This window comes from Chrysochloris asiatica, unplaced genomic scaffold (genome assembly GCF_000296735.1).
Source record: "Chrysochloris asiatica unplaced genomic scaffold, ChrAsi1.0 scaffold00041, whole genome shotgun sequence".
NCBI lineage: Eukaryota > Metazoa > Chordata > Mammalia > Afrosoricida > Chrysochloridae > Chrysochloris > Chrysochloris asiatica.
This window is the reverse complement of record NW_006408559.1, coordinates 12,294,163-12,318,563: the sequence shown is the minus strand read 5'-3', so window position 1 is coordinate 12,318,563 and position 24,401 is coordinate 12,294,163. Positions and strand designations below refer to the sequence as shown.

Below are 24,401 nucleotides of genomic sequence, written 5' to 3'. Positions count from 1 at the left end.
AACTGCTGACCCTGAGGTTAGCAGCCCAATTTGTAATGACTACATTACCAGAGCTCCTGAAAACCCTATGGCTCACAGTAGCACTGTCTGATCTAAGTGCTGGAAGATGAGGCCCCTAGAGGGGAAGGCACCACACAGTATCCACAACAATGGACTGAAACTACCAATGATTTTGAAGATGGTGTGGGGCTGGGCAAGGTTTCATTCCCCTGTATATTGGTTCACATGAGTCCGAGTTGACTCAACAAGAAGGAGCAGCAAAACCCAATGCCAACAGTCCTTTGGCTAGAATTTGCGATGGGCAAGACGTTCATGAATATACACTCCTCCCTCCCCACCTGCCTCCTCCACAGGAAGGTGTCAAAGCCCTAACAAGTCACTATGTATTGTTGTTGTTTTTAAGTGCCATTGAGTTGGTACCGACTCATAGTGACCCGATGCACAGCAGAACGAAACACTGCCCGATCCTGGGCCAACCTTACTACTGTTGCCACGTTTGAGTCCATCGATGCTGCCACTTGGCCAATCCATCTCGTTGGGGGGATCTTCCTCTTTTTCTCTGACCCTCCACTAGGTATGAGACGTCAGTGTATTTCATTTTTCGTGTGGCATCTTATAAGCACTGAGTACTTCCCCTGGGCCAGTGGACTCCCCAGAGCTTGTTCTGAGGACAGAAACTCATTTCCCCTGGTTCCTGGAGTACACAGCTGGTTGTGACATGACTCAGTTCCACAGTGACATCCTGGGTACAAGCTGTCTTGAAAGTGACATCACCTAGGAATCATTTCAAGGCATCTTCCCAATCATCTTCTCCAAATTCATATATTGCGTTGAATGGACGCACCTCATCATTCCTATTGTCTTTCTCTTTAAAGTTAGGGTCAAAGGTAAATTCCAGCAAGGCAGTACAAGATCTTGTTCATCTTTGTAACCTAGCTCCTAGCATAGAACTTGGCCCAGGCAGGTACCCAAAATTTGTCGGCTCGAGGGTCACCCACACAGGATGTTGCATTGTTGTTGCTGGCTAAACCATGGTCACCCCAAACTAAGCCCACTGCCATCAAGTTAAATTTGATGTTAAGTGTCATCCAGTCAGTTCCAACTCAAAGCGACCCTGTCATAGGGTTTCTGAGGTTTGAACCACCTACCTTGTGGTTAGCTATCCAGTGGTTAGCAGTCCAGCAAACCTATGTAGGACTTCTGAGACTATAAATCTTTACAGGAGCAGAAATTCTCCCAAGCACCAGATGGTAGATTTGAACTATTGACCTTGTTGTTAGCAGCCCAATGTCTAATCCACAATGCCATATTCTTGGCTCCATTGGGTATTTCATGGGTTCATTTGAATAGTAAATGTACTAAAAGTAAGGTAACATTGGATGGGGGCGGGGGGATGCCTTTGTCTTTCTTAGCAGGGCATGGGGAGGGTCAGAGTGCAGGAGTGAGGAGACTGGATTTCTAACTGGGTTTCCAAGCTGTGATCTGCCTTTAACTCATCTGTTTCTCAGACTATCCCAGTAACATTCTCCAGCATGTTTTGGTTAAAACAACCGAAGGGAATGAGCTGACGCCCTGCCGTTGCCACTAAGTGAGTCTTGTGGGTTTCCTTTTCCCTAGCTGAACGTGAATGTCAACAGCTTCCAAAGGAAATTTGTGAATGAAGTCAGAAGGTGTGAATCGCTGGAGAGAATCCTCCGTAAGTCATTTCCTGCCTCCTGTGGAGATGTGTGCTGGAGCCCGAAGGTGAAAGGTTACAAGACATCAGCTAGTGTTCCTGTTAGGAAAGCTTTCTGCGAGAACCCTGGGGCTGGGGGTGGGCAACCTGGGGATGGAATCCAAGGGCTGTACAGGTCCTCGGGCCATTCAGGCAACTGCCTTGGCTGGAATTCATCTGCCCTGTCTGGTTTGACCGCATTTCTTAGGCATGAGACATCTCAATCATCTTGGGCTGTTTGGTGGGGTTTCATCCCTCAGGTTTTCTAGAAGATGAGATGAAAAATGAGGTTGTGATTCAAGTGCCTGAGAAGTATCCTCCGTCCCCTCTCCCTCGGGAGATGATAACCCTAGAGGTGAGTACCTTTCCTGTGTTTTAGCTCCGTAAGAGTACTGTGACCGAAATACCACACATGGGTGACCGTCTTAGTTCCCTAGAGCTGTCATGACAGAAATACCACACGTGGGTGACCGTCTTAGTTCCCTAGAGCTGCCGTGACAGAAATACCACACGTGGGTGACCATCTTAGGTCCCTAGAGCTGCCATGACAGAAATGACGCATGTGGGTGACTGTCTTAGCTCTCTGGAGCTGCTGTGACAGAAATAGCACACGCTGGTGGCTTTATTTATTTATATTGTGATTTGGGTAAACTATACAGAGAAAATTCGTTTACATTCAACCATTGATACACATTTTGTTTGATGCCACTGATTCCAGTTCCTACAATGTAATAGCACTCTTCCCACATCCTCCCTGTGCACACCATTTCCATTTGTCCTTCTTTCCTGCCCCTAGCTGCCTTTTGAAGTTTATTCCTGGGCACATGCTGCCATTTTGTTCTAAGGCATTCGTACCTCCCTGATATCACTCTTCACCTTATGGACCTAGTTATCATTTGGCTGAATGACAAATATATTTTCTCTCAGTACTGTAGGCTAAAGGTCTAAATCAGGGACCCAGCCTTGTAATTCCTTCCTGGTTGATAGCCCAGGGTGTTCCTTGATTCCTTGGTGTAGATAAACTTCACTTAGCATCTTTCTTTCCCAGTGTATTCACTCATGTTTCTGTTTCCACGTTGCTCTTGATGGAACTCAGAAGGGATTAGGTTAAGGATCCGCCCTACACTGAGATGACAGCAGTTGACTAGTTGTATTGGGGTGTTGTGGAGAGCCTTCCTCGGCCTTCATGGCTTTACTCCATTCCACCTGTGCCTCCACACCTGCTTCATTCTCACCAGCCCTATAAATCCTCCTGACTACACCAAGGCATACGTGCCAAGCTCTTCAGAACCTCTGTCGAGCATATGATCATTAATATTTTCCCAAAATGTTATCTTCAAATTCAATGGTTCTCAAGCTGATGGGGCACTCGCTGTAGGATAAGCAATGGGCTGCTAACTACAAGGTTGGTTGTTCAAACCTACCAGACACTACTGGGAAATCCTATAACAGGGCTGCTATTATTATTTCAAAGGTCAGCTCGAGAAGACAAAGTCAAATATTGCAACAAAATGTGCAAAGATCTGGAGTTAGAAAACCAAAAGGGAAGAACATGCTCAGGGTTTCTTAAGCTGGGGGAAATGAAGAAAAAATTCAAGTCTCAATTTCATTATAGAAGGAATCTCTGGGCAAATTATTGAATGATGCAGAAAGCATCAAAAGAAGATGGAAGGAATACACAGAGTCACTGTACCAAAGAATTGGTCGATGTTCAACTGTTTCAAGAGGTATGATCAAGAGCCAATGATACTGAAGGAGGAAGTCCAAGGTGTATTTAAAGCATTGACAAAGAGCAAGGAACTAGGAAATGATGGAATAAAAATGGAAATCTTTCAAGAAAGTGAGGCGGCACAGGAGACACTCACTCATCTCTGCCAAGAAATTTGGAAGACAACTATCTGGCCAACTAACTGGAAGAGATCAATATTTGTGCCCATTCCGAAGAGAGGTGACCCAATGGAATGCAGAAATCATTGGACAATCTCTTTGATATCCCACGCGAGTAGGAACTGACTCCACGGCACATAACAACAATAGGGTTTCCAAGGAACAGCTGGTGGGTTTGAACCATCGACCTTGTGGTTCAAACTGACCTTGCAGCCCAGTGCTTATCCTATAGTGTCATTCTTGGTATTGCAAATCATATGGTTGTCCAATTCAGATAGCCAATACCAGTCCATTTCAGCTCACTAACATCTAGATATCTATCTTTATTTGTTCCATTTCAATTTTTGATAACTTCTAATATTCCTACTTTCATATTTCATACATTCCATGTTCTGATTCTAATGGATATTTGCATCTGTTTCGTCTCATTTTGAGTTGTACCCCATCATCAAATGAAGGTCCCCAAAACCTTACTCCAATTACATCATTATAGTTAACTCTACTTTGAGGACCAATAAACAATCCATAACAATGGAGAAAAGATTGAAATTGTCTAAGACTTCATTTTGCTCAGCTCAACCATCAACACTCCTGGAAGCAGCAATCAAGAAATCAAATTACATATTGCATTAGGCAAATCTGTGGCACAAGAACTCTTTAAAGTGTTGAAGAGCAAAGACATCAGTTTGAGGACTAAGGTGCACCTGACCCAAGCCATGGTATTTTCAATAATCTCATATGCAGTTCAAAACTACCAGCGGTTCTGCTGGAAAAAGATGAGGCGGTCTGCTCCTGTAAAGATTTATAGCCTCGGAAACCCTGCGTAGGGTCGCTATGAGTTGGAACCGACTCCACGGCACACAACAACAACAACAACAACAACACATATATATATATATATAACACAATATGTACCAAATCAGCCTTGTTCAGGTGTAGTGTAGTTTAGTGATAGCTACTTCATTAATTGTTCCTGTTATTGACGAATCCTTGGGTAAGTTTCACTGGGTATAATTTTGTGTTCTGATTGGTGGTTTTGCTGTTGACTTTTCTTTTTTTCAGCTCTCTCTTTAAAAGATGGTAAAAAATATAAATAACGGAACATTGATTTTGTACAGATACTAAGCAACACCGCTGGCTGCATTCATCATGCGGGGCAGTTGTTTGCTGGTGATTTTTATCCTGTTCATTTCTTCTTGGGCCCCGTCTTGTTTGCACACTCATTTTGGAAGGGCGAGTTGTGTTTTTGTGTTTGTCATCTTGCTCACTCTGTCCCCCTTTCTCACTGGCCACACATGGCTCTCCAGACTCCAGCTCAGAACAGGGGTTGGTTTAGGGGTGACCCAGGTCTTCTCATTTTACATTTTCCCCATCTTAACAATGTGTTTACACAGAAAGGAGATGTATGATTTGCTAAAACTCCCCCAATGACTCCAGGAAGCTGCCTTCCACCCCCAAGTCTTTTCTTATCTCCCCACACCCCAGTTTGGTGATGGAGCCCCAGAAAGAATGTATAACTGTTCTGTTTTTTAACTCTATAGCCATATCCATGGGAGCTACATTGTGAGGAACTTGGATTGTTCGTGGTTGGGGCTAACCTAGACTAAGAGAAGATGATCCTGCTTCTGCCCGGCTTAACTTTTTCTCTCTGCTGCCTAGACTATTCTGGAAAAACTAGAAAAGGAGTTACAGGAAGCCAACAACAACCAGCAAGATTTAAAGAAAAGTTTCTTAAAACTGACGGAACTCAAACATCTGCTGAAGAAAACCCAGGACTTCTTTGAGGTCATTCTTTGGGGGCTATTTAACTAAAGACCCTGGAGTCCTGGTGTGGTGCTGTGGGCTAATGTGTCAGTCTGCAAAGTCGTTTGAACTGCAAGGTCGGTGGTTCAAGCTCACCAGCTGCTCCCTGGAAACCTTATACAGGGTCACTATGGGTCAGAATCAACTCGACGGCACTTAACAACAACAACTAAAGTCCCTATTTCCTAGAAGTTGTCCTGGGGATGCTGTGGTTAAGATCTCCACTGCTAACCAAAACGTTGACTGTTTGAACCTAATAGTCGCTCTAGGGGAGAAAGATGTGGCAGTTAAGACATGGCAGCCTGCTTCAGTAAAAATTACAGCCTTGGAAACCCTATAGGCTCATTTTAGTCTGTCTTACAAGTCTGAGTCAGAATCAATTGGACTGCAATGGGTTTGGGGTGCATTACCTAAGCCTCAAATTTCCCTTTTGAAAACTGGCTGATTTGGAGTATGAATCATGGGCTCAGTTTCTGCCTTGTGACCTCTGCGTTGGGATGGAGGTTGCAGGGACAATAACTTGGTGGAATCAGATGCAAGAATATGGCATGCTCTTTCAGAAGTGTATGCTGGAAACAGCTCAGACAGAGAGTGTGCCCCAAACAATTCTGATCAGTTGGTTTGGGCAGATTTTTTGTTAAAAGAAACAGGGATGCTTTCTGCTTTGTCAAAGAAAAGGTTTTCATGCTCAAAGAAACATTATTTGGTGGTTATCAGGAGTGAGAGGGAAGGGCGAGTAACTCACTGGCTAGAGGTTGCTGTTGTTGTTGTTAAGTGCCATCAAGTCAATTCCGACCCATAGTGAGCCTGTGTAGGGTTTCCAAGGAGCAACTGGTGAACTTGAACCACCAACCTTGCAGTTTAAATGGCTTCGCAGTCTGGCACATTAACCCACAGCACCACACCAGGCTAGAGGGTAGACCCATGTTAACTCCAGTGACAGGGAAGGAAATACACAAGAAGAGGAAGGGTTGTGTTTGTTTGTTTGTTTGTTTTGTTTCTGCATGCTGTAATTACTTATGGAAAGTTGAAGCTTCTTTAAAAACAGGCAAAATCTTGAGGTGGGGGTGCTCTTCAGGCAGCCTGCGTCCATGTGAATGAATGTAGTGCTGCTTTGACTTCTAGACAGAAGCTAACCTCACGGATGATTTCTTCACTGAAGACACGTCAGGGCTCCTGGAGTTACGGACTTCGCCCTCTTCAATGCCCGGGAAGCTGGGGTGAGTGCGTACTTAGGTTACCTCCTGCTGCCTTCATGGAAACACCACTGTGGGTGGCTTTATAAACCAGAAAATTGTTTCTGGGGACCTGGTGTCTGAATTCAGGATGTGGCTCTGGGGAGTGGTCGGTCTTTGTCTCTTTCAGATTTTAGTAGCTGCTGGCAGCCTGGGCATTCCTGCGCTTGTAGCTACATCAGCTTCATAGGGAATCCATCTGACACTGCCTGTCTTACCACTGTGTGTGTCTGTCCCGTCCCCTCCCAACCCCACCTTTTAAAAATCTTTTTACTATGAATTGAGTGAAGATTCACAGACAAGGTCATCAGTTTTACACTCAACACATCGTACACTTTATTTCATCTCAATGATTGCAACCTCCTCCAAACAACAACATTTAACCCCCTTCCTCCCTGCGGTTCCTGTTTCCATTCCACCCGCCTTCCCATCCCTTCTCAACTTTGTCCTTAGGTAAACGTTACCTTTTTGATCTTGAATGATCGACCACTCCATAGTGAGTATCCCTTAATAGTGTTGTGTCCACCTATATATTTATCTGGAGTCCTGGTGTGGCACTATAGGATAAGCACTGGACTTCGAGGTCGTTTGAACTGCAAGATCAACAGTTCAAATTCACCAACTACTCCTTGGAATCCCTCATAGGGCCACTATGAGTCAGAACCACCTTGACAGCACTTAACAACAACAAATATACCTATCGACTGCTTGCCTGAAAACAGGGCTCCCAGGGTGAGTTCCTTTATAGACTTAAAGGATGGTTGAGAGCCACAATCTTGAGTTCCTCCAGTTTTTTTCTGAGCAGTAAGTCCAGTCTTTCTATAATTACAAGTTTTGTTCCACATTTTCTCCCACTCTATCTGGGACCTTCTAATGCGATCCCTTTCAGAGCATTTGGTAATGGCAGCTGGGCGCCATCTGTTCTTCTGGTCTCAGAGTCATGGGGACTGATGCTCACAAGTTCCATGAGTCCATTGAACTACTTGATTCCAAGCATGTTCAATTCTCATCACACATCTTCCTTCTGCACATGGAGAGACCAATAGTTGTACCTTGATGGTCACTCGTGAGCTTTTAAGATCCCGGACACTGCTCACCAAAGTAAGAAGTAGAACATTGTCTTTGTGGACTATGTTATGCCAACTGATCATGGTGTCCCCTGAGAATATGGTCCTAAGCCCCTAAGCCCAGCAACTCATTGCCTTAAGATGATTGATAATATCTAAAAATTTTTCATCATTTTGCCCACTGTATTCTCCACCACATTCATAATGTATTTGCAGCAAAGGTAAATAAATACCCATGTGCAAATAGCCTCTTTCAAACCTTATGCATTTGTGGGTATACCCCACTCTCCCTTCCATTCCTGTTCAACCTATATAGATATATATAGAACAGAACATCTACCCACAACCTATGTCTCTACCCACAGAGCACTGGTGTTCCAAGGTTTTATATATAACACTATTGACCTCTCTCCCCTTTAACCCTTGCATACCTCCCTGTGTCTTCATCATTCTTTTGCCACCCTCCCTCTTCTAGTATAATGTCCTCCCCATCACCTGAGTTAACATATGCCTACCCTCTAGCCAGTGAATCACTCTCCCTTCCCTGCTATCCCGGGTAGCTAGCAAAGAATGTTTCTTGAAGCATGAAAACATTTTCTTGAGGTATGCACTTGTTGTTGTTGTTAAGTGCCGTGGAGTCGGTTCCAACTCATAGCGACCCTGCACAAGGTTTCCGAGGCTGTAAATCTTTATGGGAGCAGAACGCCTCATCTTTCTCCTGCAGAACCACTGGTAGTTTCGAACTGCTGACCTTGCAGCTCGCAGCCCAATTCGTAACCACTGTGCTACCAGAGCTCCTTGAGGTTTGCACTAGTGGTCTCGTATAAGATTTGTCCTTTTGTGATGGACTAATTTCACTCAGCATAATGTCCTCCAGGTTCGTCTGTGTTATGAGGCATTTCACAGATTCATCATTATTCTTCAGTGGTGTATTGTATTTCATTGTGTGTATGCACCAAAGTTTGTTTCTCCATTCTTGCATTGGTTGATATTTAGACCATCTCCATCTTTTTGCTATTTTGAATAGTGCTGTAGTGAACATAGGTGTGAATATAGCTATTCTTGTGTTGGCTCATATATCTGTTGGATATATACCAAGTAGAGGGATTGCTGGGTCATACGGTATTTCTACTTCCTATTTTCCCTTTTTAGAAGACAATACTCCAAAGGGATTACATTTAGTTAGGACCCATCTCACTCATCAGTACAACTAAAGGAAAGTTCTATTTCCGATGAAGGTCACATTCACAGGTATGGAGTTAGGACTATGAATATATCTTTTTTGGTACAACAAGCTAACTTTGTGACTCACACTTGTATGGTCCTTGCTAGACAACCAGAGTGATTGAGTGAATGAATGGACCAACAAAAGCCACTAGAACCAAGAATAGGCCACCCTTAGGAGGACTGGGGTAATGGTAGTTCAAAAGCGGAATTCTCACCTTCAAGGTAGGAAACTCGGGTTGGATTCACAGAAGCTGTACCTTCCGTATAGCCACTACCTGTCTGTCACTGAAGGCTTGGGTGTTGCCAGGATAGTGAGCACCTGGGGAAACTCCAGGCTAAAAAGCACTAGGAAGAAAGGTCTGGCAATCTGCTATTTGGAAAATCAGTCAGTGAGAATGTTATGGAGTACAGGCAATGGTCAGATCCCATTGTGCATAAGTCCCCGGGAGTCAGAGGCTGACTCAGTGAACTCAGTAACAACACACAGTAACAAGCCCAAGTATCACCTGGTGAGTTCTGCTTGGAGAAGAGGTAGCGTTCGGTACTTGTTTGTACCTGAGGGTACTTGGGTGCTCCACAGTCTGAGGTCTATGATGTTCAGATTGTCCCCAAGTGGGAAGAATTGTTTTCGATGAACCTTCTCAACCCTTCCCTCGCTTTGGAACAGGCATATGGGGCTTGTTTGGTGCTGCAGGTTAATGCGCTGGATGCAAGGTTGGTTTGGTTCAAGCTCACCAGCCGCTCCTCAAAGACTCTATACAGGGTCGCGATGAGTCAGAACCGACTTGACAGCACTTAACAAAAACAACAATCCTTAAAATACTGCTTTGATAATAAAATGTATTGGGAGTTTGAATTTTTAAAGGTAATTAGAGATGGGATAGTTTGTATCATTAAGTCATCAAGTCATTCGCAAGTAGAAGGAATACAGAAGGACTATGAGTCGGTACTGACTTGATGGAACCTAACAGCAACAACATGATGCAGCCAGAGTGCTCCTTGGAGGCCAGGATGGCCAAACTTCATCTCTCATACTTTGGACATATTATCAGGAGGGGCCAGTCGCTGGAGATGGATGTTTAGTAAGGTGGAGTGTCAGAGAAAAAGAGGAAGACCCCCAGCGAGATGGATTGGCAAAGTGGCAACATCCATAGGCTCAAGCGTGGCAACAATAGTGAGGTTGGCCCAGGACCGGGCAGTGTTTCGTTCTGTTGTACATAGGGTCACTATGAGTTGGTACCGACTCAATGTTACCTAAAAACAACAACATGGAGTCATGGTGTGGCGCTGTAGAGAGTAAGCACTAGACGGCAAGGTCAGAGGTTCAAACCTACCAGCCGCTCCTCAGAAACCCTATACAGGGTCGCTGAGTTGGAACTGACTCGATGGCACTTAACAATAGCAACAACATTCCCATCAAAATATTGTTGATTCAAAAGATTGGGATTCTAGTCAAGGCCTAAGTTGTTGGTAATTGGCTTCGAGTTGGTTCTGACTCATAGTGACCCTGTCTAAGGTTTCCAAGGAGCAGCTGATGGATTTGAACTGCTGACCTGTGGTGCACAGTCCAGTGCTTATCCTACAACACTACACCAGAACTACACACGCATGCACACAGATTACACAGATTGCACACACATGCACACAGGTTACACACACGTGTTACACACACACAGGTTATACACGCATGAACACAGGTTACACACGCATGCACACAGGTTATACACACATGCACACAGATTACACACACATGCAGAATAAATGCACCCATAGAAGTATTACTTAGGCAAATTCTAATGTATGTACAGAAACTCTCATACAAAAAGCTACCTAACTTCTGACTCATAGTGACCTTGTCTAGGGCTTCTGAGGGGCAGCCGGTGAGTTTGAACTGCTGACCCTGTGGTTTGCAGTCCAGTGCTGACCCTCCAGCACTACACCAGGAGTCCCGATGTAATGGAGAATTTAAACACATCAAAAATTTCACTTTTCTACTAACTTTTTGAAATCCCTTAGTATTTTTGAAAGGAGAGAGTTTGGGACTTCTAATTTTTCACGGTTTCCGGGAATGCTGCTGTGGGATCAGCATTGAACTGCAATGTCAGTTTGGGCTACAAGGTCAGAGGTTCAAACACACCATCCGCTCCTTGGAAAACCTAGCAGGGTTTCTAAGAGTCAGAACTGACTCGACAGCAGTTAGCAACAACAACAAAGTTTCCTGTAATGGATATTAAATGGGCATGGAATTCGAAGCGGAAAGAAACACTATATTAATATAAAACAATTTGTTCAGAAGGTAAAACAGGATGAACCTACACTAAAGTTATAGACCAATGAAAGCACTCAATTGCTGGTGAGGTTAATGTGAGACACGTGGCTGAGGATTCTCCTAGGGGACTGCACTGGGGCCAGCAGTGACTGAGAGAAAGCTTGTGTCTCATTCTGCTGTGTTATTTGTGGGGACTTCAAACATTTGCTACAATAGGCTGTCCTGTGTTTTCATTACAAATATACATGTGTGTTGTACTGGGGTGATTACCCGGCCAAGAGAACCTGAACCGAAACATAAGGCCAAAGGCACCGGGGCAGGTTGGCTGGGCTGTGGGTGGCCGGTGGTGGCCCCTCAGGAATCCTCTGGTCACTTCCTTCTGGCAGAGTGCATTGCCCTGCCTCCTGGGCTGGCACGTCCCACCTCAGCACCTCAGCACTGTCTCCCATGTCCCCAGGTTCACGGCCGGAGTGATAGGCAGGGAGAGGATGGCTGCCTTTGAGAGGCTGTTGTGGCGAGTCTGCCGTGGAAACATCTACTTCAGATTCTCCGAGATGGACATGTTCTTGGAGGATCCTGTCACGGTGGGTGTCTCGGCTGCAGGAAACCTCACTTCTCCCAGGCTCCTCACCAAAGGGGCTCTCGCTCCGTGACGTTGATCATATCTGTTTCCTTTCTCATCCTAAAGGAGCCCTGGTGGCACAGTGGATGAAGTTCTGGGCTGTGAACTGAAAGGTCTGTGGTTCAAACTTACTAGCTGCTCCTTGAGAGGAAAGGAGCTCTGGTAGTGTAGTGGTTACGAATCGGACTGAGAACCGCAAGGTCAGCAGTTTGAAACTACCAGCTGTTCTGCGGAAAAAAGATGAGGCTTTCTGCTCCCCTAAATATTTACAGCCTCGGAAACCCTGTACAGGGTCGCTATGAGTCGGAACCGCACGGCACATCACAACAACCATGAGAGGAAGATGAGGCAGCCTGTTTCTGTAAAGATTTACCACCTCAGAAACCCTGGGTGGCACTTCTACTCTGCCCCAGTGGGAGTATAGGACAGAGGGGAACTGCCCCAGAGGGCTTTCTAGGCTGTTGTCCTAGGTCTTTCTCCCAAGGTGCAGCTGGGTGAGTTTGAACTTCTGACCTTGTGGCTGGCATTCTAGTACTTATCCTACATCAGGATTCCCTGACCCTTGCTGGTGATAGTGGTTATGTTCTGTGGAGTCTGAGACTGTAAATCTTTACAGGAACAGAGAGCATCTTTCTTCTGCAGAGGGGTTGGTAGACTCGAACTGCTGGTCTTGGGGTTAGCAATCCAACTAGTAACCCACCATGATACCTGGGCTTGCTCCTTGACCCTTGCTATCGTTGTTGTTAAGTGCCACGGTGTTGGTTCCGACTCATAGCGACCTTGTATAGGGTTTCTGAGGAGTGGCGGGGGAGCATGAACCACCAACTTTGTGGCTCAAATTGATCTTGCAGTCCAGCACAGTATCTTGCAAATTCCGCACCAGGACTGGATTTGTTCCCCCTAGAAACTCGGACTTGCCACTAGAGGGCAGTGTGCAGCCAGCAGGAAGACAAGAACGCTTTAGGCCAGTACTTCTCCAACTTGGATGCCCCTTTGTCATGTGGGGCCCTTATTAAATGCTGATTCTAACTCAGGGACTCCAGAGTGAGGCCTGAGAGTCTGCATTGCTAATAAGTTTCAGGTGATGCTGGTGCTACTAGCCAATGGGCCACACACTTGGATGAGAGGATTTAAAGGGCTTTTCTCAAGGTTCCCTAAGGAACTCTGGTAGCTAGTGGTTGCTGATCTGAATCCAAATCGGGTTGCAAACCTCCAGGTCAATAGTTCAAAACTACCAGGTGTTCCGCCAGAGAAAGATGAGACTTTCTGCTTCTGTAAAGATTTACAACCTCAGAAACCCTGTACAGGGTCGCTATGAGTTGGAACCGACTCCGCGGCACATAAGCACCAACTACCACCATCTCAAGGGTCCCTGGGGCATGCAAACTGTTAATGAGCTCAGCTGCTGAGTCCACTTAGAGGTGTAGTGGAGTACTGGTGTGGCACCTTACATCATAGGGTCAGTTTGAACCGCACCACACTGCAAGATCAGTGGTTCAAACTCACCAGCCGCTCCTTGGAAACCCTATACAGGGTCGCCATTAGCCTGAACTGACTCGATGGCACTTAACAACAACAACAACAATAGAGGTGCTGTAAGATCAGCACCGGAGTGCAAACCTCAAGGTCGGCAGTTCAAAACCACCAGTTGCTCCTCAGAAACCATATACAGAGTCGGTGTGAGTTGGAACCGACTCAATGGCATTGAACAACAACACCAGAGGAGACTTGGGATAAAGGCTTGGTGATGTACTTCCAAAAGGTCACCTATGATGCCCTACGGAGCACAGTTCTACTCTGACACACATGGGGGTGCCATGAATCAGAGGTGGAGACCCTGTGGAGCACAGTCCTACTCTGACACACACGGGGGTGCCATGAGTCAGAGGTGAACACCCTGTGGAGTACAGTTCTACTGAGACACACGGGGATGCCATGAGTAAGAGATGAACACCCTGTGGAGCGCAGTCCTACTCTGACACACACAGGGGTGCCTTGAGTCAGAGATGAACACCCTGTGGAGCGCAGTTCTACTCTTACACACATGGGGGCGCTGTGAGGCAGAATTGACTCAATGACGTCTTGTTAGATTTGGTGTTTTAGGTCTGTGAGGCCTTAGATCTCACCACTCGTCTGTGATACGGTGGTGACTTGCGTGTTGCTGTGACAGGAAGCCGTACCATCAGTATTCCAAATACCAGCAGAGTCACCCATTGTGGACAGGACTGACCCAGTGGCTGCAGCAATGGGCTCAAACATAGGAATGATTGTGCGGCTGTCAGAGGACGGGGCAGGGCTTTGTTCCGTTGTCCACAGGGTCGCTATGGGTGGGAACTGACGCCACAGCAGCAGCAGCAACATAATGAACTATGAGTTTGTGTGAAATGGGGGCGATGTTTCATTTTTCCAACTTTTCCCAATTTATGTTACATGTTGTTTGTGAAACTTCCAAGCAAGACTTTGCAGTTCTCCCTGTTGTATTCAACTAGAAAGAAAAGCGACTGTTTTTAACTTGTTCTGATTTTCCAGAAAGAAGATATTAATAAGTACATATTCATCATATTTTATCAAGGCGAGCAGCTTAGGCAGAAGATCCGGAAGATCTGTGATGGGTAAGAAAGGGTTACCACCAGTGGTTTGGGTGGGAACTGGCTAAGGGGTACACCGTGACAAATACACCTCACTGCAGGGTCTCTGAGAATGTTAGGAGTTTAGAATCAGTTCCCCATGTTCTAAAGTCAGTTGCTGAAAATGCACCTGACTTTTAGAACACGAGGGTCCAGAGCAGGGAACTTGAATGAGCGTAGGTAAAGGTCCTGAGTGGGACCTTTTAAACCCTTTTCCGTTGATTCTGTTTCACATCACATATTAGAGTCCACCCAGGGAGGTGGTACAGATGGTTAAGCACTCAAATACTAGCCAAGAGGTTGGGTGTTTGAACCCACCAGGGGCTCCTGTAAAGAAAGCCTGGTAACCTGTTTTGAAAATCCACAGCCTTGAAAGGCCAGTGTATCAAGGGTAATTCTACTCTGGTTCACATGGGGTCATCAAGAGTCAGAGTTTGACTCTTCAGCAATGAACAACACCCTTGTTGTTGTGAAGTGCCATCGGGTCGGTTCCAACCCATAGCGACCCTGTATAGGGCTTCCGAGGAGCAGTTGGTGAGCTAGAACCACTGACCTTGCAGTTCAAATGGCTTTGCAGACTGGTGCATTAACCCACAGCGCCACCCCAGGACTCCACCCTTATTGGTGGCTAAAACTCAACCCAAATAAACCCACTTCTGTTGAGGTGACTTCAACTCACAGTGTTCCTGAAGGCCAGAGTAGAACTGCCCCACAGGGCTTCCAAGGGTGCCATCTCTAAGGACATGGACGGCTACATCTTTGTCCTGTGGAGTGGCTGGTGGGTTCCAACTGCCAAGCTCTTGGTTAGCAGCAGAGCACAAGACCACCAGGACTCCTGATGCATCCATCAGGGTCTAAAAAGCAGGTGAATGTGTGGCTGGGTCCTTTCTGATGCTGCAGACCCACCTCATAGTCAGCCCCTTGCAGACAGAAACGGCTCAGTAGAGAAGGATGTTAATACACAAACCATTTCCGGGAGGAAGAATACACAAGGCAAGTTCACATCTTCTTGACATAGCAGCTCATAGGGTTACAGTGTGAATCAAACAAGACAGACCTGTTTTAGTTTCATTTCATTATATTGTGCTTCGCAGAGGTTGCATTTTTAATAAATGGAAGGTTTGCGACAACCCTGCACTGAGCAAGTCTATCCGTGCCATCTTCCCTGCAGCATGTGCTTCCTGTGTGTCTCCTTGTCTTGTTTTGGTCATTCTTGTGATATTTTAAACTTTTTCATCATGTTATTGCACACTTCATAGACCACGGTGTAGTACAAACATAACTTGCATATGCACTGGGAAGCCAAAAACACCGCACAACTCGCTTTGTTGTGATATTGGCTTCTCGAGGCAGTCTGGGACCCGACCCACTATATCTCCAAGTTCTGCCTGAAGGACAATCACGATTTAAGGTGTGTGTGAGCGAGTCATTGGGGAGTCTTAAGACTGGAGCTCACTTGCTCATTGCCAAGGACACTGTGGTTATTCTAGAAGACCATAATCCCACCAAAGTCAGCACCTGAGAGTTTAGCAGAAAATGGGGTACAGGACACTTTCTGACCCTGACCCATGTGTGGCCTGTGGACTGTATCACACACAGGTTCCGAGCCACCATCTACCCCTGCCCAGAACCTGCGGCTGAGCGCAAGGACATGTTAGCTGAAGTCAACGTGAGGCTGGAAGATTTAAACATCGTGAGTGCCGAGGCCTGACCTGAGTGGGTGGGGGCTCCCTCTGCCCACTCCATGACAACTCTATCTCCTTGGGCCCGTGTTAGAAGGCTTCTGGAAGGCTGCCCTCTTTTCCATCTGCTGCTCCAGAAGTTTCCATGATTAGAAAGCCGTCTTCAGTCAGCTTTTGTATTTACCAGCCTCAGTCTCATCTAAGGGGCCCTGGGGGTGCAGTGGTTAAGAGTTGGACGGCTAACGGAAGGGTCGGTGGTTTGAGCCCACCAGATGCTCTGCAATCTGGTTTCATAAAGATGATTCATAACATAACAGTTCTGACTCATAACAACCCTGATATAAGGGGGTTCTAATTGTTGGGCCCCCAGATCGTAATATCAAATTCTAGTAAGTAAATTCTCTGTGGGTGCCATGGTCCATCCATCACTTCCTTCGTTACTTCATTTACAATGTGTTGGAGGGATTGTGTATGTGAAGCATTTTGGTCGGACGGTGAGGACTTTGGAGCGCTTGAGTGGTGCCAGTGTTTAAGGAATTTGGTTGCTGACTGAAAGGCTGGAGGTTCGAGTCCACCCTGAGGCACCTTGGAAGACAGACCTGGAGATCTACTTCTAAACGGAGTCGTTGAAAATCCTGAGGAGCACACTTCTACTCTGACACACGTGGGGAAGCCATGTGTGGGAGCTGAGTCAATGGCAAGCAGTTACTGGTTAGGCAGGAGATGGGATCAGTGCTCAAGGATTTCCATTCTAGGAGGGGACCTGGTGGCGCAGTGGTGAAAGCCTGACTGCTTTAACATGGATAAAAGGCCATTCATTCAAACTCACAAGCCGCTTTGTGGGAAGTGATTTATCAGTCAGCTTCTGTAAACCGATGAAACAGTTCCACTGTACCCGCAAGCGTCTCGATGAGCCGGAGTGGACGAGGTGGCAGTGGGTGTTTTGGTTTAGGGGATGAGAGCTGTCCCAGAGGGCGGAGCCTAGGGCAGGAGCACGCGTGAGGCTGAAGGGCCTCGGTTTCTCCACACTGCGCATGCCCGTTGCTCAGTAGGCTGTTTTTCCTCCGCCTCTCCAGGTGATCACGCAGACTGAGTCCCACCGTCAGCGCCTGCTGCAGGAGGCGGCTGCCAACTGGCACACGTGGGCCATCCAAGTGCAGAAGATGAAGGCCATTTACCACACCTTGAACCTGTGCAACATCGATGTCACTCAGCAGTGCCTCATCGCTGAGATCTGGTTCCCCGTGGTGGACACCGCGCGCATCCAGAGGGCCTTAGAGCAGGGCACGGTGAGTCATGGGACCCTCGGGTGCTGGTGGGCCTGCCCACTCAGGGACAGGGACCAGGCGGAAGGATTTGTCTTTGAATCTTCAGTTCGTCCGGGTGGGTCAAATGGTTAATGGTCAGCTGCTTCCTGACTGCCAGGAGCCTCAGAAGAAAGACCTGGTGATCTAGTTCTGAAAAATCCGCTATCAACGACCCAACGTAGCTCAGTTCCCCTCTGACACACAGGGGTAGGTGAGTCAGAGTGACCAGAACTAGTTTCTTGATGCTGCCATAGAATTTGTTTTCTCAAAGTCTGCCGGTTAAAGTCCGAATCAGGGAACTTCTGTGAGCCTGTCTTCTAGAATCTGCCCGCGTTCCTAGGTGTTGCTTTGCTTGTAAATTCCTAGGGTGTGTCTGTCTTCCCCTGTGTGCGTGTCCCTGTCTATTCAGTTCTTTTTATAAGACACCACTCAGAAGGGATTAGGGTTAGAACTCACCCTAGTCTGGTCTGAACTCATTCACATGAGAAAAGGAAATCCCACTTTCTAATCGGGGTAGTATGTATTTGCAGGTACAATGGTTAAAACGTTCACATTTCGTCTTGTTGTTTAGTGCCGTTGAATCAGTCATAGCAACCCTGCATAGATAGGGTGTCTAAGGAGCGGCTGGTAAGTTTGAACCACCAACTTTGCGCTTCAAACCAAACTTTTGATCCAGTGTTTATCCTACAGCGCCACACCAGGACTCCACATTGTGTTTGGAGGGATACAATTCAACCCATAAAAGGTCCATAACAGAAACACCTAGGTTTCTCCATGTTTGACAGTGATCCCGTAAAAACAAACCAGACTTAGATGTCGTTGTTAAACGCTGTCAAATCATTTCTGACTCATGGTGGCCCGTGTGTGCCGGCTAGAACTGAGCTCCGTGTAGCTGTCAGGGCTGTGAGCTTTTAGAAGTGGATTGCCAAGCCTACTTTCCCAGGAGCCTCTGTGTGGGTTCAAACCATCAACTGTTTGGCTTGTAGTATAGTGCTTCACCCTCTGTACCAGTCATGGGACTCCTTGGCCACCGGATTGTTGGCCCCAGGTGCTGTGGAGTTGGTTCAGACAGAAGGGAGGTCAGGGTCACCGTGTGAGGCTGTGAGAACAGAGAGGAAAGGAGGGAGAGTCAGAAAGATGTGGGGTTCAGGGAGGGACTGTCAGAGGACACCAGGGCCCCAGGAATCCCGGGAGGGGAGTTTTCACCATAGAAAATCCGACTTTAGGGAAAGTTGGTGAGTCTGGTTCATGCGCTGTCTTTTGTGGGGTTGTTGCCAGGCTTGAACAGACAAACTTTGCTCACACAATTGAGGCTAGAAGTCCGCATTCAGGGCACTAGCTCCAGTGGAAGGCTTTCTCTCTGGGTTGACCGTATGAAGGAGCCCTGATGGTACAGTGGTGGCACTTGGCTGCTCACTGAAAGGCTAGCAGTTCAAACCCACCTACCGCAGCTCCAGAGAAATATGTGTCAGTCTGCTTCCGTCAAGATTTACAGTCTCAGAAACGCTGTGGGCAGTTCCGCCCTCCCCATAGGCATCACCGTGAATCGAAATCGCTTGCTGACGAGGTCAGGGCAACACATACCGGAGGGTGAGATCAGAGAATGGTGTGGGGTCAAGCTCTTGAGGGGGAAGGTGGAAAGAGGAGAGCAGAGGCCAGGAGTGTGGTGTGTGTGTGTGTGTCACCAGCACCCACAGAACAGGCATGATGGCAATTGTTGGAGACACTGGGCGATCCTCACAGCCCTCCTGTTTGGTTGGTTAGGGACAGTCCAGGGGGCTGCTGCTGACTGAAGTCTATCCCCCAGACATGTGTTGCCCTCCTAAGTCCTGTACCTGTGGACAGTTATAAACAGGATTTTCTTTATTAGGTTAAAGGAGCCTTGGTAGTATAGTGGGGTAAGTGTTGGGCTATGAGCCACAAGGTCTGTGGTTCAAAGCCACGAGCTGCTCCTCTGGAGAAGGATGAAGCTGTCTGCTCCCGTAAAGATTTACAGTCTCAGAAGCCCAATGGAGTAGTTCTTAATCACTGTGAGTTAGTGAAAAAAAGGCAGACCACTCATCTGCACTGTAAACTTTCACCCAAGACACACACACACACACACACACACACACACAAAGCAGAATAGACACAGAAAATCACAAAAGGACAAAAGTGTTAGATGCCATATGAGGTCGCCAAGGAACCAAGACACGCCAGTGCTGTCAAAGCCGAAAATGACAAGGACCTTCCCCTAGAGCCCACAGAGAGGGAGGGCCTCCCCCAAGAGCCGGTGAGCGCATAGCAGCTGCCACTCTTTTCCTTGGTTAAGCGTAAACCTAATCAAACGCTGTCTGAAATCACCCCCCCCACCCCCAGCTTGTCCTTGTTTCTCTAATGTGTGTTTTGACGATTCTAGGTTGGAATGTTAATAATTGTCTGGCTCTGCCCGGAGCCTGGTCCCTGTTGTGATAAGGGTGACCATCTGGACAAGCAGGCACTGAGATAGTTAACCACATCCTCCTTGAGATGTCAGCTGGGGCATCGTGACCACCTTGTGACTTAGTGTGAATGTTGGAATTGTAGCCCCCCTGTATGATGCATGTGACCAGCCTTATCAAGAAACAGTATAGAAAGAAAATGCTAGTGACCAAGAATACATTCTAAGCCTGTTTGCAATGAGGTGTTCTCTGTTTACCTGGTAGTGATGGTGGTGGCTGTGTGCCGTGCAATCACTTCTGACCCTAACGACCCTGTATAGGGATTCTGAGGCTGTAAAATCTTTATGGGAGCAGAACGTCTCATCTTTCTCCCACGGAGCACTGGTAGATTTGAACTGCTGACCTTGCAGTTAGCCCATAGCAACCCACTAAGCTACCAGGCCTCTTTTTGCTTATCTGGAATGTTGATTAATTGAACTTAATTGCTTCAGGACATTAACACTGGGGCCCTGAGTTTGGACTGTGATCAAATCAATTTCTGTTTGTGAAAGTCACCACCTTGTGAGGGCCGTACTGGGAACCACGTATGGAAGATGACGTACACATCAGGAAGCTCCAGGAAGGGCCAGAGGTGGACACGTCCCCCGTGGTGGGGATGGTGGGTGCTGGGGTCTGTCCTTGGTTCTCCACTCATGCTGGACTCTGTCCCTTGCTCTCGTTGCAGGAACAAAGTGGCTCGGCCATGGCTCCCATCCTGACCACAGTGCAGTCTAAAACAGCCCCTCCAACATTTAACAGGACCAATAAGTTCACAGCTGGCTTCCAGAACATTGTAGATGCCTATGGTGTAGGCAACTACCGGGAGATGAACCCAGGTAACAGGCTTCTTTGTGTCCCCCCCTTGGGCAGCTGGGGAATGAAGGTGGGGTGAGCTCCACCCCTGACGTGACCAGGGTGCTGAGTGGGTGGAATTGGTTCCTTGATCTCTCAATGCTGGGCGCTGTCTTTGATGAATACCAACTGGTGAAAGGTTTGGACATGGTCCAGGTTTCGAGTCACCCCGAAACAAAGCCTCACCAGGCAGCTGGCATTCTTGTTTCCTTCACCAGTTCATCGGAGGGTCACCTCTAGTTGTCATCACAAAACCAAACCAGTTGTAGTCGAGTCGACTCTGCCGCCTGCTCCATGTGGGCAGAGTAGAACTGCTCCATGGGGTTTCCAAGGCTGTGGCCTTTTGGAAGCAGATCTTCACACCTTTCTTCTGAAGTACCTCTGTGTGCCACTCAGGGACTCTCTAGTTATTGTGTGAGAGAGATGGAAACACATGGCGCATAGGCTTTGCTGCTCTAAGCTTTGGGCCTGAGTGTACACTGATGTCGTTAGCTGAGCGCTACCTGGGATTACTCTTTACCAGTCTGAGTCCCAGTCTCACCCAGGACCACAGAGGAGAGGTCCTGGGGGCTGGGAGCCCCTAAGAATAAGGCTGGTCTTGTGCACTCCACGAGAACATGCAGACGAGGGGTGGTGGAAGAGTGGGGTGGCCTGAGAGATGGAAGCCCAGCCATCGAGTCGATCCCAATTCAGAACAATCCTCTAGGACAGCAGAGCGGTGTCCTAGAGTTTCCGAGGCTGTAAATCCTTACAGAAGCCGACCACCTCATCTTTCTCCCAAGGAGCAACTGGTGGGTTTGAACTGCCGACCTTGTGGTTAGCAGCCCCGTGCTTATCTGTAAAGAGGGAAGTCATAACGCCTCATGATGAGCTAGGTGTCCTTAGATGGTGCACACGGTTAATGAGCTCAGCTGTCAATGGAAAGGTTGACGTCCCACCCAGAAGAGCCTCAGAAGAAAGACCTGATGATCTGCTTGGGAAAAATCAGCCAGTGACAACCCTGAGGAAGACAGTTCTACTTTGGGCCACATGGGGGCACCACAAATCAGAGTTGATGGCAACTGGTTTTGCTTTTTTTTTTTTTTTAACTGAGAAGATAAAATATATGGAAGTTAAACTAGAGGGGCAGGTGAGGTTGTCAAGGGTAGACAGTCCGAAAGACACAGGAAGCCCTCCACAGGGACCGCGGGGTGTCAGGAGGAGGTGAGGGGGCGCAGCGGACACTTCTCTCTCCTCCACAGCCCCCTACACCATCATCACCTTCCCCTTCCTGTTCGCGGTGATGTTTGGGGACTGTGGACACGGGGCAGTGATGCTGTTGGCTGCCCTGTGGATGGTTCTGAACGAGAGGACCTGGCTTTCTCAGAAGTCCAACAATGAGGTAGGTGTCCATTAACTGCCCCTCCTGCCCCATCTCCTTGAGGCTATGAGCCCAGTAGTGAAGAGGGTATTTGGTAGAAACACGATGATTTTATGAAAAGTCTGGGAACAAGTAAAGAGTGGGCAAAATTTGACAGAAAATCCCTGGCTGAGGGTTCTGACCAAGCATTGCTTTCTCTTTAATTTATTTATCTTTCTGACATATCTTTCTTCCTGATTAAAGAAGCTCAACATGTGGATTGTAAATATTTGTAATCTATAATCCAGGAGTACTGGTAGGTAGCATAATGGATTATGAGCTCGACTACTAACCGCAAGGTCAGCAGTTCAAATCTACCTCTCACTCTGAGGGAGAAACATGAGGCTTTCTGCTCCCATAAAGATTTACAGCATACAACCACCACTGCATTATCTTAAATACCTAGAAATTAACATCACAATGAACAGTTTTGTGGGTCTTTCTAATACTTTTATTTTTTCCCCCTGCATATACACAAATAATGCATTTTAAAGATTGGGATCAGAGAGTGCATAGTAATTTGTAGCTCACTATCACTATTTGCACTTAAAGGAGTCCTGGTGGCATGGTGAGTTAAGCACATGGTCAGCAGTTCAAATCCATGTAAATATCACAGCCTCAGCAGCCCAACAAGACAATGTTCTACGTTGTTGTTGTTAAATGCTGTTGAGTCGATTCCGACCCATAACGACCTTGTGTAGTGTTTCCAAGGAGCAGCTGGTGAGCTTGAACCACCAACCTTGAAGTTCAAATGGCTTTGCAGTCTGGCGCATTAACCCACAGCGCCACACCAGGGCTCTGTTCTATAAGCTGTCTATAATCACCATCGGTTTGATGGCAGCAGGTTTCCTTGCACGTAAAATACGTCAAGTCCTACTCTTTGCGATTGTTGCTGTTGTTACGTGTGGTAATGTTCTAGAGAGCTCCTGTGAATGCTGAGTTCATGAATACCAAGGCCGTTCTCCAGGGAAAATGCAGAGTTAGGGTCCTGCAAGCCTCAGGTGAGAACATTTTCATCAACTGACCAACATAGACATCTTATTGGAAATACACAACCATTCGTTGGCATTGAACTCATGGCTGGCAGTGCCACCTTCTCCATGAGGATCTGCACAATTTCTTATGCTTAGGAGCACCAGAGAGCACTTCAGCAATGCGCTTGGGTCATTATAAACAGCAAAATCACCATCACAAAAGCCCCCAAATGTGAACAATGACTAGATCACAAAAGATGCACTAGATGAGAGTTTGTGAGTGGAAGGAAACAGCAGAGCACCCCCTTGTTTGACCTCAAGTGTGGCCTTATGCATCGGGCAACTCAAATTGTTTGACACTCGGCACATTGTTGGAGAAGCATAGTATAACCCCAGATCTCCAGCTAACCCAAACTCTCCACAAATTTAGAGAAGAAACAGTTTATTATTGAATAAGCACGCATTCTGCAGGCAACCCGCTACAGAGATTACAAAGTCAAATGAATTTTTATCCTTTTATGTAGCCAAGTCCTGGGGTGGCATTGTGGGCTAATGCGCTGGACTGCAAAGTTGATTTGAACCACAAAGTCAGTGGTTCAAGTTCACCAGCCGCTCCTCGGCTACCCTATACGGGGTTGCTATGGGTCAGAACCGACTCGATGGCACTTAACAAGAACATGTAGTGTAACAAAGACCTGGTGATCCGCTCCCATACATAAAGATTGTTGTCGTTGATTGTTGTTGTGTTGTTAGGTGTCGTCACGTCAGCTCCGACTCATAGGAGGACAGAACGAAACACTGCCTGGTCCTGTGCCATCTTCACAATTGTTGTTACACTTGAGCCCATTGCTGCTGCCACTGTGCCAATCCATCTTACTAGGGGTCTTCCTCTTTTTCCATGACTGTCCACTTTACCAAGCATGATGTCCCTCTCTAGGGACTCGTTTCTCTTGATAACATGTCCGAAGTATGAGAGACCACGTCTCATCATGCTGGCTTCTAAGGAACACTCTGGCTGTAAAGATTGTTGTTGTTGTCAGGTGCTATCGAGTCGGCACCGACTCATAGAGACCCACCCCATGCACAGCAGAATGAAACACTGCCCGATCCTGGGCCAAACTCAACTACTGTTGCCACACTTGAGTCCATCGATGCTGCCACTTGGCCAATCCATCTTGGGGGGTCTTCCTCTTTTTCTCTGACCCTCCACCTTACTGAACATGATATTCTTCTCTAGCGACTGTTCCCTCCTGACAATATGTCCAAAGTATGAGAGA

At 47.0% G+C, this 24,401-nt stretch overlaps 1 protein-coding gene across 1 annotated transcript in view; it reads left to right on the top strand.

Moving 5' to 3' along the window:
* ATP6V0A4 (ATPase, H+ transporting, lysosomal V0 subunit a4) overlaps positions 1 to 24,401 on the top strand; it is a 49,441-nt gene that overhangs the window by 729 nt on the left and 24,311 nt on the right. The window contains exons 2-11 of the mRNA XM_006861165.1: positions 1,618 to 1,696; positions 1,975 to 2,069; positions 5,261 to 5,386; positions 6,530 to 6,624; positions 11,660 to 11,786; positions 14,354 to 14,436; positions 16,051 to 16,144; positions 17,210 to 17,422; positions 20,585 to 20,735; positions 21,993 to 22,132. Of these exons, the coding sequence (XP_006861227.1) occupies positions 1,618 to 1,696; positions 1,975 to 2,069; positions 5,261 to 5,386; positions 6,530 to 6,624; positions 11,660 to 11,786; positions 14,354 to 14,436; positions 16,051 to 16,144; positions 17,210 to 17,422; positions 20,585 to 20,735; positions 21,993 to 22,132 (1,203 nt within the window). The remainder of the gene's footprint in view (positions 1 to 1,617; positions 1,697 to 1,974; positions 2,070 to 5,260; positions 5,387 to 6,529; positions 6,625 to 11,659; positions 11,787 to 14,353; positions 14,437 to 16,050; positions 16,145 to 17,209; positions 17,423 to 20,584; positions 20,736 to 21,992; positions 22,133 to 24,401) is intronic.